General features: G+C 39.1%; 1 protein-coding gene across 1 annotated transcript in view; it reads right to left on the bottom strand.

Annotated features, from left to right (window-relative positions):
- tbc1d32 (TBC1 domain family, member 32) overlaps window positions 1–16225 on the bottom strand; it is a gene marked incomplete at both ends in the record, with an annotated part of 70867 nt that extends 54642 nt beyond the window's left edge. The window contains 16 exons of the mRNA XM_083898620.1: window positions 145–346; window positions 531–661; window positions 2108–2250; window positions 4022–4144; window positions 6918–7049; window positions 8915–8999; window positions 10416–10475; window positions 10559–10709; window positions 10924–10985; window positions 11115–11218; window positions 12315–12393; window positions 13279–13404; window positions 15211–15282; window positions 15592–15757; window positions 15830–15994; window positions 16071–16225. Coding sequence (XP_083754746.1) covers window positions 145–346; window positions 531–661; window positions 2108–2250; window positions 4022–4144; window positions 6918–7049; window positions 8915–8999; window positions 10416–10475; window positions 10559–10709; window positions 10924–10985; window positions 11115–11218; window positions 12315–12393; window positions 13279–13404; window positions 15211–15282; window positions 15592–15757; window positions 15830–15994; window positions 16071–16225 — 1956 coding nt within the window. The remainder of the gene's footprint in view (window positions 1–144; window positions 347–530; window positions 662–2107; window positions 2251–4021; window positions 4145–6917; window positions 7050–8914; window positions 9000–10415; window positions 10476–10558; window positions 10710–10923; window positions 10986–11114; window positions 11219–12314; window positions 12394–13278; window positions 13405–15210; window positions 15283–15591; window positions 15758–15829; window positions 15995–16070) is intronic.
- Between the last annotated feature and the right edge of the window lie 529 nt (window positions 16226–16754).

The raw sequence follows: 16754 nt of genomic DNA, 5'->3' as shown, positions 1-16754 counted from the left end.
CTGCCACTGAGACGCTAATGGTGTCTCCAGCTCGGTCTCAGCAGTGACTCTGCAGATGATTCCTCGTTATTTTTTTTATTTTTTTAACCTCATTTGACCTCATTGACTATGTGCATCTCAAACACAATCATCCAACACAAACACCTTTTTCCACGCAGCGGCGACAGCCTTGTGCAGGCCGTACGGCCTGAGGACCTGCAGGCCCTCGCAGGTGTTGTACATCTGCCTGCAGACGAAGATGAACGCCCCGCAGAGCGCGGGCGGCGCCTCCGACTCGCTCAGCGACGGCAGATCCTTGTTCAGCAGCCGCAGCGCGAACCGCACGACCACGAGGGCGACGGAGCTCCTGCGGGACGAGACGGTGGATGACGACATGTGTTCACTGGTTAATTTGGACTTCATTCACTGAATTAAACTAACTGGGTTTGGTATTTCTTATTAACACGCATATAGAATGAGGACAGTGTTTAGATCTGTTCTCCACAGAAGTTGGGGTAGTTGTGAATTTAATGGTATAGAGTGTCTCTCACCTGTCGCCGTGCGGCGCCACGAGGAGATTCCTCTGGTACAGGAAGAGCGCTAATCCTCTGTCGGTGTTTGCGATGCGCGCCAGGACGTCGGCGATGAGCGTGAGCGTGGCTGCCGGCGTTTTTAATTTGCACTGAGAAGGAGAATAAACAGGAAAATAAATACATAAATAAATAGATTTACAGCCGACAGACAGGTGTCTCAGGAATCTCAGGCGGGATATTATAACTAAAGCTATTGAAATTTTCAAATATCATTAACTTTTGATGATCGTGGAGATGAAGAGGAGTGGGGGGGAAAAGCTGCAAAGATTTACATAATCTGTGTTTCTGCTGTTTTTATATTATTTGCAAACAAACTGGAAACTTTTGAATCTTGTATTAAAACTTTAGTGTCTTTTAGTGTATTTCTATTTCTATCAATGGCTTCTATTTATCTGTCTATTTGTCTGTTTATTGATCTATTTGTCTATTTATTGATCTATTGCTCTATATATCTATGTGTCTATATATCGATCTGTCTATCTATTTGTCTATTTATATATCTATCTGTCTATTATCTATCTATTTGTCTATTTATCTATCTATTTGTCTATATATCCATTTATTTAGCTATCTGTCTATTTGTCTATCTATTTGTCTATATATCTATTTGCCTATCTATCTGTCTATTTATTTGTCTATTTATCTATCTATTTGTCTATTTCTATGTAGAGCACTCTGGCAATCTTGTGTTTTCAAATGTGCTGCATTAATAAAGTGGATTAGATTTAAAAACATGTCCAGAGAGATGTTTCCTGTTGCTATTCTCTTTAAATATGGTTTTAAACCATAACCATAAGCCATAAACGTTTAAAAACACGTTTAGATGCAGATTACAAGCAAAATATCATGCATTTTATGCCTATGGTTAAGATTAGAGCTACTATTTAGGGTAAAAAAAGCTCCTCCCTCTCCTGAGAGCATCTACGGTGGCCTTCACATACCATAAAAGTTGTGTTTGTACTTATCTTAGTACAACACTCTTATCTTAACTGCACATAAACAGTTCCAAGGCTGCAAAAAACATTTTTATTATTATTTTAAAGCAATTATTATGTACTTATACAAACAAACATAAGGCTGCTATATTATTTTTTGTTGCTAGTAAACTTTCCTACATTTATTTTACTTACACTAGACCTTTAAGTATTACTGTGATCACCACATTCTCATATTCTCAGTCACAGGGAGGATTTATTCAGTGTCTCTCGCTGAATAAATATTACTTAAGCAGGTTAAGAGAAAAGGCCCTGAAATAGAATTTGAATTAATGAAATTCGCACACACACACACACACACACACTGTGCACTGTAGACATTTATATTCATGTATTAAAATCTGATACAAATGGATTAATGCTATTATTCCGCTTCTGTGAACAGAAACATTCAATTCTGCGCGGCTTCCTTCATCTGGTTGCTGGTTTTGAACGTAGCAGACGTTTGTTTTGATTCAAAAGTGGCGCGCTGCAGTTTTTAAAGCCGGGCGTGTGTGTGTGTGTGTGTACGTGTGTGTGATTGTGTGATTGTGTTTGGACCTGTTGACCGTTGAGCAGAGCTATAACAGGAGTGAGCAGCGTCTCTATGACGGCGGGCTGGTACAGACACTCGGCGGCGCACTCTGTCCTCTCACACAGCGTCCACAGCAGCTCCATCACCAGACTGCAGGGCGACAGGGAGTCTACACACACACACACACACACACACACACACACACACACAAAGAAAACAAACATTTATTTATAATATATTATTTCCATGACCAATGAGACAGAAAACACATCACTCTACTTTCTCTCGGTCTGTCACAGCTGCTTCTTGCACTGCTGGGTTTTTATCCAGATTTTCAGTCAATTTGAAGTGGAGGTTTGTTTGATTCACACACACACACACACATAAATCTGATGAGAAGTCAACAGCCAGCCAAACTAGGGCCACCATGACCAAAGAGATTATTTTTGAAAGAATGTGAAAAAAAACAGCAGGAATTCTGAGATTAAAGTCAGAATTTTGAGATTAAAGTCATAATATTGAGATTAAAGTCAGATCCCTGAGGAGAAAAAAGTCAGAATTCTGAGATTACAGTCAGAAAAAAGTAATAATTCTGAGATTAAAGTCAGAATATTGAGATTTAAGTCAGAATTCTGAGATCAAAAATCATTACTCTGAGATTACATTTCGAATTCAGAATTCTGAGATTACAGTCAGAATATTGAGATTCAAGTCTGAATCCCGAGAAAAAAATCAGAATTCTGAGATTAAGGTCAGAACATTGAGATTAGTCAGATTTCTGAGATTACAGTCAGAAAAAAGGTAATAATTCTGAGATTAAAATAAAAAAAACATCATTATTCTGAAATTAAGTCAAAATTCTGAGATTTAAGTCAGTAAAGTAATAATTCTGAGATTAAAATCAGAAAAACATAATTATTCTGAGATTAAGTCATAATTCTGAGATTCCAGTCATAAAAAAAGTAATAATTCTGAGATTAAAGTCAGAATATTGAGATTAAAGTCATAATTCTGAGATTAAAAATCATAACTCTGAGATTACAGTGAGAAAGTCAGAATTCTGAGATTAAAAGTCAGAATATTGAGATTCAAGTCTGAATCCTGAGAAAAAAGTCATACTTCTAAGATAAGTCAGAAAAAAAGAAGAATTCTGAGATTACATGCGGAAAAAAGTCATACTTCTGAGATAAAAGTCATAAAAATTTAGAATTCTGAGATTAGTCAGAAAAAAAGTAATTATTCTGAGATTAAAAGTCATAATTCTGAGATTAAAGTCAGAATCCTGAGAAAAAAAGTCCTAATTGTGAGTGTACAGTCATGTGTATACATGGGGTAACGAGCACTGATTAACCCTCACGACCAGCTCATCTGAAGATGCCTATTAAAGGAGTTTCTTACACTTTTCTCAGTGTGTAGTGGAGTAGATTCTTCACCACAATTCTACAGGAACATCATTTGGTATGACGGAGTATTAGGGCCAAACTGAAGGGGAAAAAAATGTTGAACGTGTCATCCTAGCTTTCAACACTCTACTCAGCATCGTCATGATACCGCTGACTAAACTCTTTTGTGGGGTGCAGTCTGTGATCGTCACCAGTCTATGAAGTAAAATATTAATACAAAAATCGATGACTCCCCTGCGGCGCCTTCAGGAAATGATCGTGTGACAAAGTCAAGGTGTTGTGAAGGCTATTGATCGCTGGCAGCGGGAAACAGCCGTGTACTTCAGGAGAATGAATAGAGCAATAAAGCCTTCGTGGAGACAGAGCGTGGTACTGTGTGACTCGGTACAAGGTTGAGAGATAAAAGATATGGACTGCGGGAATGCTGCTACGCCTCGCGGGGGGGGGAGGGTTCACTTCGTTCCCTTCCCTGCTGCTGAAAACAAAAACCTGCTGATGTGGTTTCGTGTCTGGCTGCACAGACGGCGGAACCCCCACCTGAGGAGGAGGAGGAGGAGGAGGAGGAGGAGGAGGAAGAGGGATCGCCGGTCATAGGAGGCCGCGGGTGTTGGTACATGATGTGAATCAGGATGACGACCAGGTCCGTGAGGCTGACCGGATCTGAAGCAAGACATGAGAGGGGGGTAAATGAGTAAAAAAAAAAAAAAGGTGATTCAGTGACTGCACAGGAACACATGAAAACAAAGAGTCATGGTTACTAATTAGGTAGAAACAGGCTGACCTTGTAGTTCCCGAGACAATACTTGAGGGACATGTTTTAGTAAATAACCGGGCCTGCTCATTGTTTGATCTGGAGGAAAGCCCGAGGGCAGGAACGTCATATAAAAATGTAAAAGAAATGAGTGTGAAGCCACTGTTTCCACCCACACCTCTTCTCTGCCACCCTATTTTCGTTCTTTCACCACAACCGGCCTAGGCAGACGTTGCATAACTTTGAGTCTTGTGTCGAGACACTCATCATGTTCACTCATTTTCGAGCACTTCATCCTCCACTTTCTAGCCCTTTATCCTCAACATGCCCTCGGGGCTAACGACTAAATGAAACTATAAATGTTTTTGATTGATACCTGAAGTTTCAATCGCTAAATATATCTTCTTTCACCACAACCGGCCTAGGCAGACGCTGCACTTTCCCTACACTTATTGTGTTCACTCATTTTCAAGCACTTTATCCTCCACTTTCTAGCACTTTATCCTCCTCATGCCCTCAGGGCTAACCGCATAAAGAAAATATAAATGTTTTTATATTGACATCTGAAGTTTCAAAAAGCTAAAGTTAGCTTAAAAAGTCCACGTTTTCCCTTAGAGACAACTGGCCAGAAGTTAAGAAGATTGCGCTACGCCGCCCCCACAACAATGGAAATTGGGTTCTGTAGTGCTATTTCCTCCATGACTCGCTTGCTAACTCTGTTTTATCCGTCAAACTTCTGAACGTCCTGTTTGTTTAGCGGAAAATACCAAAGTTACAAAGAAAAAGAGTCACATGAAGCTTAATAGTCATTAAAACCTCATTAAAAAATTGAAAGTGAAGCCACTTTTTCCACCCACACCTCTTCTCTGTCACCCTATTTTCTCCTTTCACCACAACCGACCTAGGCAGATGCTGCCTAACTTTGTGTCTGGTTCTGTCAGAAATTTATTTTTCTCAACATTCATCGTGTTCACTCATTTTCTAGCACTTTATCCTCCACGTGAGGGTCACGGAGGACACGAGGAAGGACGAAGTTCGCCATACGCTTCATGAATCACATTTTAATTTCCTTGTTCCTTCCTCAACGCGAGTCTACGAGACGATGAATCAGATCCAATTGGACCAGGCAGTAAGACAAATATTACCTCAATGGCTCATTCAAGGTGTGTGGAGAGACTCATCGACCCCGGTCTCCACCTCGAGATTGGCCTTAAGATGATTGCGATAAAAGCACTAACTTGGAAGTGCATGACGGTGTACTAACAGGTAATTAGGTTTCATTGACATGGCTGTAGACCTCACTTACGAATCAAAGTTGCATAATCTGCGATTAAGATTAAGGGCTGGTGGGAGTGGTGAAAGCGTCACATTCCTACACACGAGATACTCTGCTGTAAAGATTGGATTTTAGTACTAGGTTCGGCACAGAGGCAATAAACTATCAACACGACTGTTTTTCCCTTTAACTGTGGGTTGTTCATTGGGGGCGAGGCCTGTTGATGAAAACAATGAACAATACTGTCTGCGTCTTTAAAGACAGGGTCAGTAAGTCTGCAGAAGTTACCCACAATTGACTTACGTGCCAATGACAATAAGTCAGCTGGATTAACTCCAGCCAAAGATGGAGAGATGTTCTTCAGTCGTGTGTCTGTGGCGGTTGTTTAGCGACAAATTCATGTTGAACCCGTCAGGGTAACTAGGGTAAGGGATAGGGTTAGGCTAAGGGCTTACCCTTTAGAAGAATTAACGACCAAAAACTCAAAGTTACAAAGAAGAAGAGTCAGGTGACACTTCCTGAGCTTAAACGTCATTAAAATCTTATTAAAAATAGAAAAGAAATGTAAGCGAAGGCTAATTTCTCATTTCACCACAACCGGCCTAGGCAGATGCTGCACATCTTTGAGTCTGGTTCTGTCAGAAACGCAAACTGTTGGGTTTCTCACTCACTCACTCACTCACTCATTTTCTAGGGCTTTATCCTCCACATGAGGGTCACGGAGGACCTGGAGTGAATCCCAGCTAGCATACGAACGTCCTGTTTGTTTGTTTAGCGGAAGAATTAACTACTGAAACTTTAAAAGTTACAAAAGAAGAAGAGTCATGTGTAGCTTAATCGTCATTAAAAAATTGGAAAGAAATGCGAGTGAAGCCACTTTTTCCATCCACGCTATCTTCTCCTTTCACCACAACCGGCCTAGGCACATCTAATGAGTCTGGCTCTGACAGAAACTTATTTTTCTTTACACTCTTTGCATAAACTGTTGGGTTTCTCACTCACTCACTCACTCACTCATTTTCTAGCACTTTATCCTCGACATGAGGGTCACAAAAGTCAATCCCAGCTGGCATGAGAACGTCCTGTTTGTTTAGCGGAAGAATTAACGACTGAAAATCAAAGTTACGAAGACGAAGAGTCACGCGACGCTTCCTGGTTCTCAATCGTCATTCAAACCTCATTGAAAATTGGAATGAAATGAGCGTGAAGCCAATTTTTCCTCTGTCACGCTATTTTCTCCTTTCACCACAACCGGCCTAGGCAGGTGCTGCACATAGAAAGAAATGTGTTTTTCACTCCATTCTTTGCGGTAACTTTTCAAAAACGCTGGCAACGGTTTGAACGTAACATTATTTAAAAGTTAACACAGTAAAAAAAGAGGGTGTAAGGCGTAAAAAACAACGCACCTTTGCGCTTCCGCACTTTCATCGGGAAGAGTTTTCTTCCGTTGGTGTAGACGAGGACTTTCCCCAGGAAACACAGAGAGTGGACAAAGACGGCGTACTCCAGCTCCTTCCCCGAGTAAACACTTCTCTGAGCTGGAGCAGAAATAAAAATTTTATAAAACACTGCCACAATACACAAAAAAAGCAAGTTTTTTACTATTATTATTTGTCCATAAAGACGTTTAAAACCTCACAGAACACTGTTTCTTCAACTTAAACCCACATCCATCTGACATTTATCAGGATAATTATCAATATTGGCTGATTTTTTTAGTTTTCTTGAGTTCAAACATCAATGAAAAGGCAAAAAGAGAAGAAAAAGAGTTCAGAATCACTCAAGATGCTCAAAGAACACCAGGCACCAGGAGAATAAAAGGCTTGAAACTGCTTAGTATTCAGGATGTCTTTTGCTCTGATGTGGTAGATATATTCCATATCTTAACCTCCTGTACTATAATAAGACTGACAAGTGAGAGGGAAAATAAAAAAAAACACACATATAATGACAACCTTGCAGAGCCTCTGGGTGTCGAGCATCAAAAAGAAGTACAGCTCAATAAAGTCCTCTTTTTTTTTTATGGAGAAGCGTATCAGTGGCAGTGGGGGCGGCAAAAATCGCTGCTCATCCAAGACAAGGTCAAAATGTTTGGTCTCCAGGAACCAGCTGGCGTACGGGAGATAACGCGCCGAGACTGTGGCGCCATTATCGCTCACTCAGACCGCGCCGCTGAGAGATTTCCACATTTAAAACGTACCGTTGGCACAGCTCTGCCAGCTAATTCAATTAAATACTGCAAAATAAACACAAATACCGAGGATATTAATGAGATATTTGGTCTAGATTTCATTAAACACTGACGTTACAATGACGGCCACATTATTAGGTACACCCAGTTAACGCACGTGTGTATTTAGGTGTATTAGAATGTGGAATAAAGGTGATTTAAAAGGTCCAATGTGTAATATTTAAGACGGTTTAATGGTGGAAATGTAATAAACTACCCATATATGTTTGTATACGAGGATAATGGCTTTAAAATTAGGGAGAGAAAATGGACTTATTTATGCACCAGCAGCAGATTTGACGATTTTAAGTGTCATTTTTCTAACACCTTTAATTTTGAGCAGGTAAACCAGCAATGTTATTCAATAAATGTTAAGTAAACGCTTGGATTATCTTGTTTTTTTATCCATTGATTATGAAAAACAACGTTATATTCCATCTGATTTTGAATAATCACAAATTGAATCGAAAAATGTGATAAAATAACACGTTTTTCTAACTTTTGATGAGAAATCATCAAAGTTTCCGTGCATTTTCAGCTTTTTATTCAACTTTTACTGAACAACTTATTGAAATTGTTCACTAAGTTTTCCTTTCTCCAGTTTCCCGTCATTGCTTTCTCTCTCATTTTATTTGAATTTAAACTTTGATTGGCTTTAATTGTACATTTTAAGCAAAATAAATGTACATGAATTTAAGCAATTTAGAAAAAGGTTTAGCCAAAGAGAGAAAAACGACTCAATCTAAAGAACAATTAGACAAAGAAAAACCCCCCTAATGTTCTTGTAAACATTTAAAATTCACTCTGTATCTTCTATATTTCACATTTTCAGTTTGCCTGCTCCATGTTTTTTTCATTCTCTAATCACTCGCTCTCTCTCGTGTCTTTCCCTCCTCTGTTTTAATGACGGCAGACGGATAAATGACGACAGGAAAAAGAAGAAAAAGTCGAGGTACAAATAACACGGAGCGCCCGCGGGCCTCGAACGAAGCATTATTTTCTCATTAGGCCGGGGTTTTTCACTCGCCGCCAGTTCACGCTTCACTTATCTTTGCTTTGCTTCACACAGGACGCATTAAGTCATCCATTAATGAAAATGTGTTGCCGACGTTTACCGCAGAGAGGGAGAAAATCACGAGTTTATGGAGTGTTTTTTTTTTTTGTTTTACTCACCGGTGCCGTGGTGCTCGGCCGGCCGGGGATCCGCGCTGAAGCAGGACTCGCTGTAATGGACGCAGCGCTGCAGAGCGGCGACCATCTGAACAAAAAAAAAAAACGAATAAATAAAAAGGGATTAAAATGCAACGCTGCATACAGTCAACCTCCCTGTTACTGAACCTCTTATTTACAATGACTTTAGAGACAGTTTGAAGCGTTAAATCCTCGCTAATCTCCTCTAAATCAGAGTAGGAGTTGAGTTAAGAGGGATTTTTTTTTTTTTAAAGATTCAATCAATCCATTTTATTATTTATTTTAAAAAAAGGTCTCGTGCATTTACTCCTCCCGTTCCCAAGCACCTCTAGGGAACTACGGTGGCCTTCGCATACCAAAAAGGATGCAATTCTGTTCAGCTCTGCTCTAGCTAGGCCCTAAGCACATATTATATTCCTTATTTTAAAGCAATTGCGCACTAATATAAACATATTTATGACTCTATGTCTACCAATAAACCCTCCTAAATCTTATATACTAGAAGCCAAGGAACTACGGTGGCCTTCGCATACCAAAAATGAAGCAATTCTGTTCAGGCTGCTTTAGCTAGGCCTTAAGTACATATTATATTCTTTATTTTAAAGCAATTACGCACATACAAACATATATATGACTCTATGTCGACCAATAAACCCTCCTAAATCTTATATACTGGAAGTCAAGGGAACTACGGTGGCCTTCGCATACCAAAAAGGATGCAATTCTGTTCAGGCTGCTCTAGCTAGGTCTTAAGTACATATTATATTCCTTATTTTAAAGCAATTACGCACTAATATAAACATATTTATGGCTCTATGTCGACCAATAAACCCTCTTAAATATTATATACTGGACATCAAGGGAACTACGGTGGCCTTCACCTACCAAAAAGGATGCAATTCTGTTCAGGCTACTTTAGCTAGGCCTTAAATACAGTATTTTTTTTATTTTAAAGCAATGATGCACTTATACAAACATATTTATGACTCTTTGTCTAGCAATAAACCCTCCTAAATGTTATATACTGGACCTTTAAGTTTGTCATTTACATATTTATTAGCTTACTGGACAGGGACTAACGTTAGCCATGCTAGCTAATTTTTACCAACAACATCTCTACAGGAGAAGTCAAACACATCTCAACGTTAAAACTTTGTCTAGGTTGTTGAAAAACTGAATTTTGCGGTTTAACACGATCAGTTCAGAGCATTTTTTTACCACTTTTTGACAACAAAACCCACACAAAATCAGTTAGCACAGCGCTATAACCGGCCGTTTAAGACACTTTGCTCCAAATGAGCAACAAAAGCAAAGCAATAAGCCATCAAATGTTAGTTTTTCATGGTGAATAAAATGATACGGGACTCTTTTAGCTGTCAGACAAAGTGCTGACATCCACTTGTGTGAATGACTATTTCCAGTGACTCTCTTTTTTCCGCTGACAGCGACAGAGAGATTATTGATTATTGCGTGAATCGCTCACCAGAGACTTGTATTTTCTCTCCAGGAGTCGAAGAACCACAGTCCTGCTGTAGTAGCCATGCTGAGGGGGGAAAAGAAAGAAGAGAAATATAAACAAAAGAGGAAGTTATAAACACAGTGATGTTTAAATAAATAAATACACACCATCCACTTGTTAAACCAGGTGGCTTTAATATCCAGTAAGGCCAGTAAGTGAATCGGTTCCAGGACTTTTTCTGCACCAGAAGAGTTGGAGGCGAGTTCGTGATGGAAGGACAAGAGGGAGAAGGTGCTGTCGATGACTTCCTCCATGTATCTGAGGGGGAAAAGGAACAAAATCAGACCAAAACACATGCACTGGACCCTTTGGATTAGTTTATCTGCTTAAAAACTGAATCATTTTGGTGTGTGGACAAAACAAGACATTCGAGAACATCAGGTTTGCCAAACACTGATCAAGGTTTTTTTAAATTCTATGACATTTCATGGACCAAACGATTAATCGTTCAGAAAATAATCTAAAATCTTACTTCTCTGGGTGACGGATCCAAAAGGTCGTCACCTCCTTTTGAAAGTCGTTCATCAGTCGAATCTGAGGCCAAACCAGAGAGAGAGAGAGAGAAAAGGTTTATATTTATAATAACGTGTGTATATAACATACAGCATATATATACAGTATGTGTGTGTGTTTTACATGCTGTTAAAGAAAACGACGCTGTACCTGTTTGAGGAGACGAACGACTTCAGGTCTGTTAATGTCGACCGTGGCCGAGCCGGAAGGGAAGCTCAGCTTTTGAGTCGCAAAACTTGACTCTACACTTTTAGCTGAAAAAAAAGGAGAATTATTACAAAAACATGACAAAATACTGGTGTTTAATTACATAATGAGGCATAGTCACACAATATATCATACACAAAACATACGTCTTCAATAAAAACTTGAAGTTCTACTCTAATTAAGGTGAAATAAGTTGAATTATTTTGTAGATAATGATACTTTTTCTCGTGTTTTAAGTGTACAATCATCTGATTAAATGAATTATTTGTCACTATGCCAGAATTAGCCTTTGATATTACTGGAAAACGTGTCTTAGGCTACCCACTGTTAGCCACCGTTAGCCGTAGCAGTTGACAACAACGCTCTACAAACATGGTATTATTTTTTTACATTAAAACTCCTGCCCTATCTAAACTAGAGTAGATCTCATCTGATTATATGAATTATTTGTCACTATCGCAGAATAAGCCGTTTACATTACTGGAAAACCTATCTCAGGTAGTCACTGTTAGCCACCGTTAGCTGTAGCAGTCCCTAACAAACACTCTACACATGGTATTATTTTTTAACATTAAAACTCCTGCCCTACCTAAACTAGAGTAGATATCATATGATTATATGATTTATTTGTCACTATCGCAGAATTAACCTTTTATATTACTGGAAAACATATCTTAGGCTAGGCACTGTTAGCCACTGTTAGCCGTAGCAGTCGATAACAACGCTCTACAGAGTATTTTTTATTTATTTATTACATTAAAACTCCTGTCCTACCTAAACTGGTGTAGATCTCATCTGATTATACGAATTATTTGGCACTACCGCTGAATTAGCATTTCATATTACTGGAAAAACGTATCTCAAGTAGCCACTGTTAGCCACCGTTAGCCGTAGCAGTCAATAATAACGCTCTTCACTGTATTTTTAAATCAAAACATTAAAACTCCTGCCCTACCTAAACTAGAGTAGATCTCATCTGATTATATTATTTATTTGTCACTATCCCAGAATTAGCTGTTTACATTACTGGAAAACGTATCTTAGGCTAGGCACTGTTAGCCACTGTTAGCCGTAACAGTCGATAACAACACCCTAACTTGTTTTTTTTTTGTTTGTTTTTTACATTAAAACAGGCCATCCTACCTAAACTGGTGTAGATCTCTCGTGTGACGTTCAGAGGACAGGAGGAGAAACTTTTAGCAAAGAACTGCAGCACATTATCCTGGAAGGAAAGTGAGGAGGAGGTGGAGATGTTATGAGAATATACACAAATCATATACTATGAAATAACTGTAAATGTTAAAATAATAAAGAATAAACCTAACAGGAGGAAATATTAGCTTTCAATCATCAGAAACAACAATTTTATCTTGTTTTCTTTTAAATACCAGTGATATTATATTGAATATTGATTAAAAACACATGAAAACAACAACTATATATGAAAAAATATAAGATAACATCTGTGATTACTTGTGTTATAGCATATTTACAGGCAATTTCATTGCTTCTTACGCATGGAAATGTCATTTTTATTCCAGATTAAAAAGCAAATAAAGCAAATGTCATCTAAAATGAATGGTGAACATTAATTTGGGAGGTAGATATGTAACGTCAGAGTCCTGTCAGAAGCACAAACATGTAAACCTTGTTCAGCTTTATATCCGGGCATAGACAATTATAGGCAATTATTGAGGTATTATTTCTAATAAGACATGTCCTACTTGACACTGTTCTTTATTAAAAACCACGCCGTTAAGACCTGGTCACAGTGAGACTGAAGAACAAAATAGAAAAACAAAACTGGACTAATGTTTAACCTCCACAAAGTAAAAGGTGCAATAATGTTCCTTTCACTACCTCGTATCTCCCTTGTAATAAAATAAAGTGCAATAAACAGACATTTCTATTGGCTAATGTTTAATCCTTGGTATAACTGTGTACATTTCTGACTCTGGCTGTCTCTCTGTGCTGAGACAGAAAATTCACATCTCGTCTCTTGATTCCTTGACTTGTTTTTTTAAGTTGTAAAAAGTGCGGGATTTTTTGCAGTCGAGCACTGATTGCCGGTGATTAGCCGGTGATAGGCCGCTCGCTGCTAACTCACGCTGAGGTCGGCGTCGTGCTCGGTCAGAGCGGCGCACAGCTTCCTGCGCAGGCTGCTCCAGCTCTCGCAGCTCAGCACGTCGGAGGGCGGCGCGCAGCAGAGCGCCTGCAGAGCCTGCCAGCGCACCTGCACACACACACACACACACACACAGAGATAGAAAAACAACACTTCTTCACCCATCAATCACGTTTCGGTTTCACCTCTGTCACAGAGTTTACGAACCCGCGTCGGTCGCGACCTTCTACGCGACTGCGGCAAAGTTTGCTTTGATGTATTTTTAGCCGTCGTTGACACGATCGATGAGGGTGAGATTTAAGGGGTTGATTGATAACGGTGACGCGTCTCCTTCATTATTAGCTGACTGCAGACAAATGTTTTTAAAGGTCAGGTGCGTCACATTTAAGAGGTTTAGTGGCACCTCCTATATTAAGTAAATATGTTTTTATGAGTGTATAATCTTTCTCTGGGTTCTCCTATACACTCATAGATATAAAAGTGCTGAGTAGACCCTTTTTGGCTCCAGGAAGAACCTTGAACCCTTTTGGAGGGTTCCACCAAGAACCCTTTAAAACCCTTTATTCAGGAAAGGGGTTTTAAAGGGTTCCCTGGATCAAAATGGTTCATACTTGAACCATTGGTGTTACCAAGAACCCTTGAAAAACCCTTTCTTCGGGAAAGGGTTTTTAAGAAGCAAATGGTTCCAGGTAGAACCTCAGCCCTTGCAGAATGACCCTTTTGGAACCCTTATTTCTAAGAGTGTATATTAGGAAATGAATGCATGTGTCTGTTTGGCTGGGTTGCAAACCCAGGACTTAAGTACCAACGACTTACCGCCTGTGCTAATGTGGATGACGTGTGGCCAATTTTCTGTCCCGAGTCTGTCCTCGGCAATAAATAATACATGATAAAACTGAAGCTGTGGGCCATAAAAAAAATCTGAGGGCCGTGATTGGCTTGCCGGTCAGACTTCTATTCTCCTGTGGAGGATACAGCGGTAGAAAATGGATGGATGGAGTGTATAATTGCTTTAAAATAAAAAAATTGTTTGGGTTTAGCCTTAAAATAAGCTTTTAAATGCGCCTGAGGGCCGCCACGTTTCTAGAGCGGCCTGAAACAAACAAACAAACCAGCCAAGAGTGTACATTTTGAGTTATGAAGCAGAAACTCACCGCGCTAATAAAGCAGAACAACATTATTTGAAGGCCACCGTATCGTTACAATGTGCAGACTCATCTTTAAATGTCATTAACTCTTTACAATGCCACTGTTGTCGCTACCAGGTTTACACTGTAAATATTAAGCTCACGCTGTATATATACTGGTAATTAACTGTCTGTAGTGCATATACTATTCTATGTTAATGATATTAATATGCAATATTTATTTTAATATTGACCTTTTATTATTAAAATAGTATTTTAAGACGAAATTACTGTAGACTGTAGACTTGGATGTTTCCTGAAATAAATATTTTATACCATGAAATTACAGAGATTAACCTGAAAGGTGTGTTTTTAATGTTATTTTACAGTATAATTGACATTCAACAACTATAATATACTGTATTTTAATACTTTTCATTTTAAAATCAATCTAGTTCTGTATTTTTACAGTTATTGTATGTAGATATGTTTATTTACCGTAATTTTAAGGATCTTTTTACAGTTTGTTGTATTTACAGTGTACACACAGGTATTAAAATGTACATTAATTATGTATTGCCTTTACTTTTTCGCTGTCTTTGATGCTGTAAATCAAACACAGTGAATCTTATCTTGTCTTTTTCACACAGTGGACCTTCAAGTTGAAATGAAAATATCTGTGTGATCTTAATGAGAAACAGCAAATTAACAGCTTAAACTAAATGCTGCTGCAGCTTCAGGGTCAAATGGAAAAAAAGAAGTGAAAGGAAATAAGTGTTGCTCTAACCTCTTTGGGTTTGCTGGCGTCAAGTTTTTCCGCCAACACTTGCAGCTGCTCCTGTCTGAGGAACGCATAACTCTGTGAAGAGAGAGATGAAAAGATGAATTATGATGCGCCATAAAGCCATAATCACAGGTGCTTTTATTGCTTAATAACTGGACACGAGTAGTTTCACGATTCCCTGGTGCATTCGAGGTAAGCTACTGTAAACTTTCTCCTGTACAGCAGTGGTTCTCAAACTTTTTTTTATACCACGTATACAACACAGTGGTGTCTGCTACGGACTTTCCACAGGAGGCAGATACTGGTGTAGTGAAATAAGATGAATAAAAGAATAAAAAGGTGAGCGTTAAACGGTTTTGTAAGTGAACCCACGGTGCCTCTGACCTGGTTGAAGGACGAGTCGCTGTCGGAGCAGTTGTCCATGTACTGGCTGTTTGACTGACTGCGCTGCAGCTCCTCCTTCCTCAGCTGGTCCTCCTCAAACTTGTTGATCAAAGACTCCACCACCATGATCATGGTGTTCTTCAAGGTCAGCATCATCTGCTGGAACCTGGAACAGACCAAAAAGAAAAGTCGCGATTCGATCGATGCCTTTTCGGAGACTCTTCCGTGCTTCACTCACTCAGCCGAGTCTCGTGTCCGTCGTGTGATGGCGTGGATCAAAGTGTCGTGACCTGAGCCAATCGCATGTTGTCCCTCTCCTCTGGTCAAGTTCTTGGTTTCCTCCTCCACCACAGTGCCCAGGGAGCTTTGCACGTACTGGCGGAGGTACTTCACGAACTCATAACTGAAAGGAGAGAGCAGATCATTGCGGTGCATTTAAATACAACACTATAATCTGAGCGTGGTGGTGGTCATCTCACTTGTGGAAGTTCTTGTCCGTCTCCTCCAGATGAAGAAGGATCTCTTCGGCGCATTCGGTCGACGGCGCCCCAGAGATCCTGTCGTTGACGCTTATCAGAAGCTGCTTGAGCAGAGACTGCAGCTCCACCTCGTCTTCAGCGGACAACTGAGACATCTCCTTCAGATGATCCTTTGGATGGAATATATAATAATAAAGGAGTAATAGTATTGTTTTTCGCAGATAACATTAATTCAAAAAGGATCATTTGGTCCAAAAATGTCAGAAAATAAGTGTTTTTCAAACCTGGAAATAGTGATTCAGTTTAAATGATTCTTTGTTATATGGAGCAAAATCAGCAGAAATAGTAAATAGTAATATATAGTTATAAGCTAAAAAATAATAATAATAATAAAGGTTGAGTTAATGTAAAATAACTCTTTAGTGATCATTAAGTAATTGTTTCAGCCCTAAATTTGTTTTTTAAAAGGCTATGATTCAATTCATTGTAAAACTAGGCACTAAAAACATGCAAACCAGAGTAAAAATGTTAAAGAATATAGTGTCAAATTAAAAATAACAGTGTTTATCCAGACACATTTCAGAATTAACCTGTTTCCTTGTCAAATAGTGTGAAGCTTGATGATAATGTATGTGTTTTTGGTGCTAAACTCCCCGTTGTATATATCCACATACAATTGCGGGT

This window comes from Microchirus variegatus (genome assembly GCF_963457635.1).
Source record: "Microchirus variegatus genome assembly, chromosome: 12".
Classification (NCBI taxonomy): Eukaryota; Metazoa; Chordata; class Actinopteri; order Pleuronectiformes; family Soleidae; genus Microchirus; species Microchirus variegatus.
Note: the sequence above shows the minus strand (reverse complement) of the source record. Positions and strands in the feature narration are given on the sequence as shown.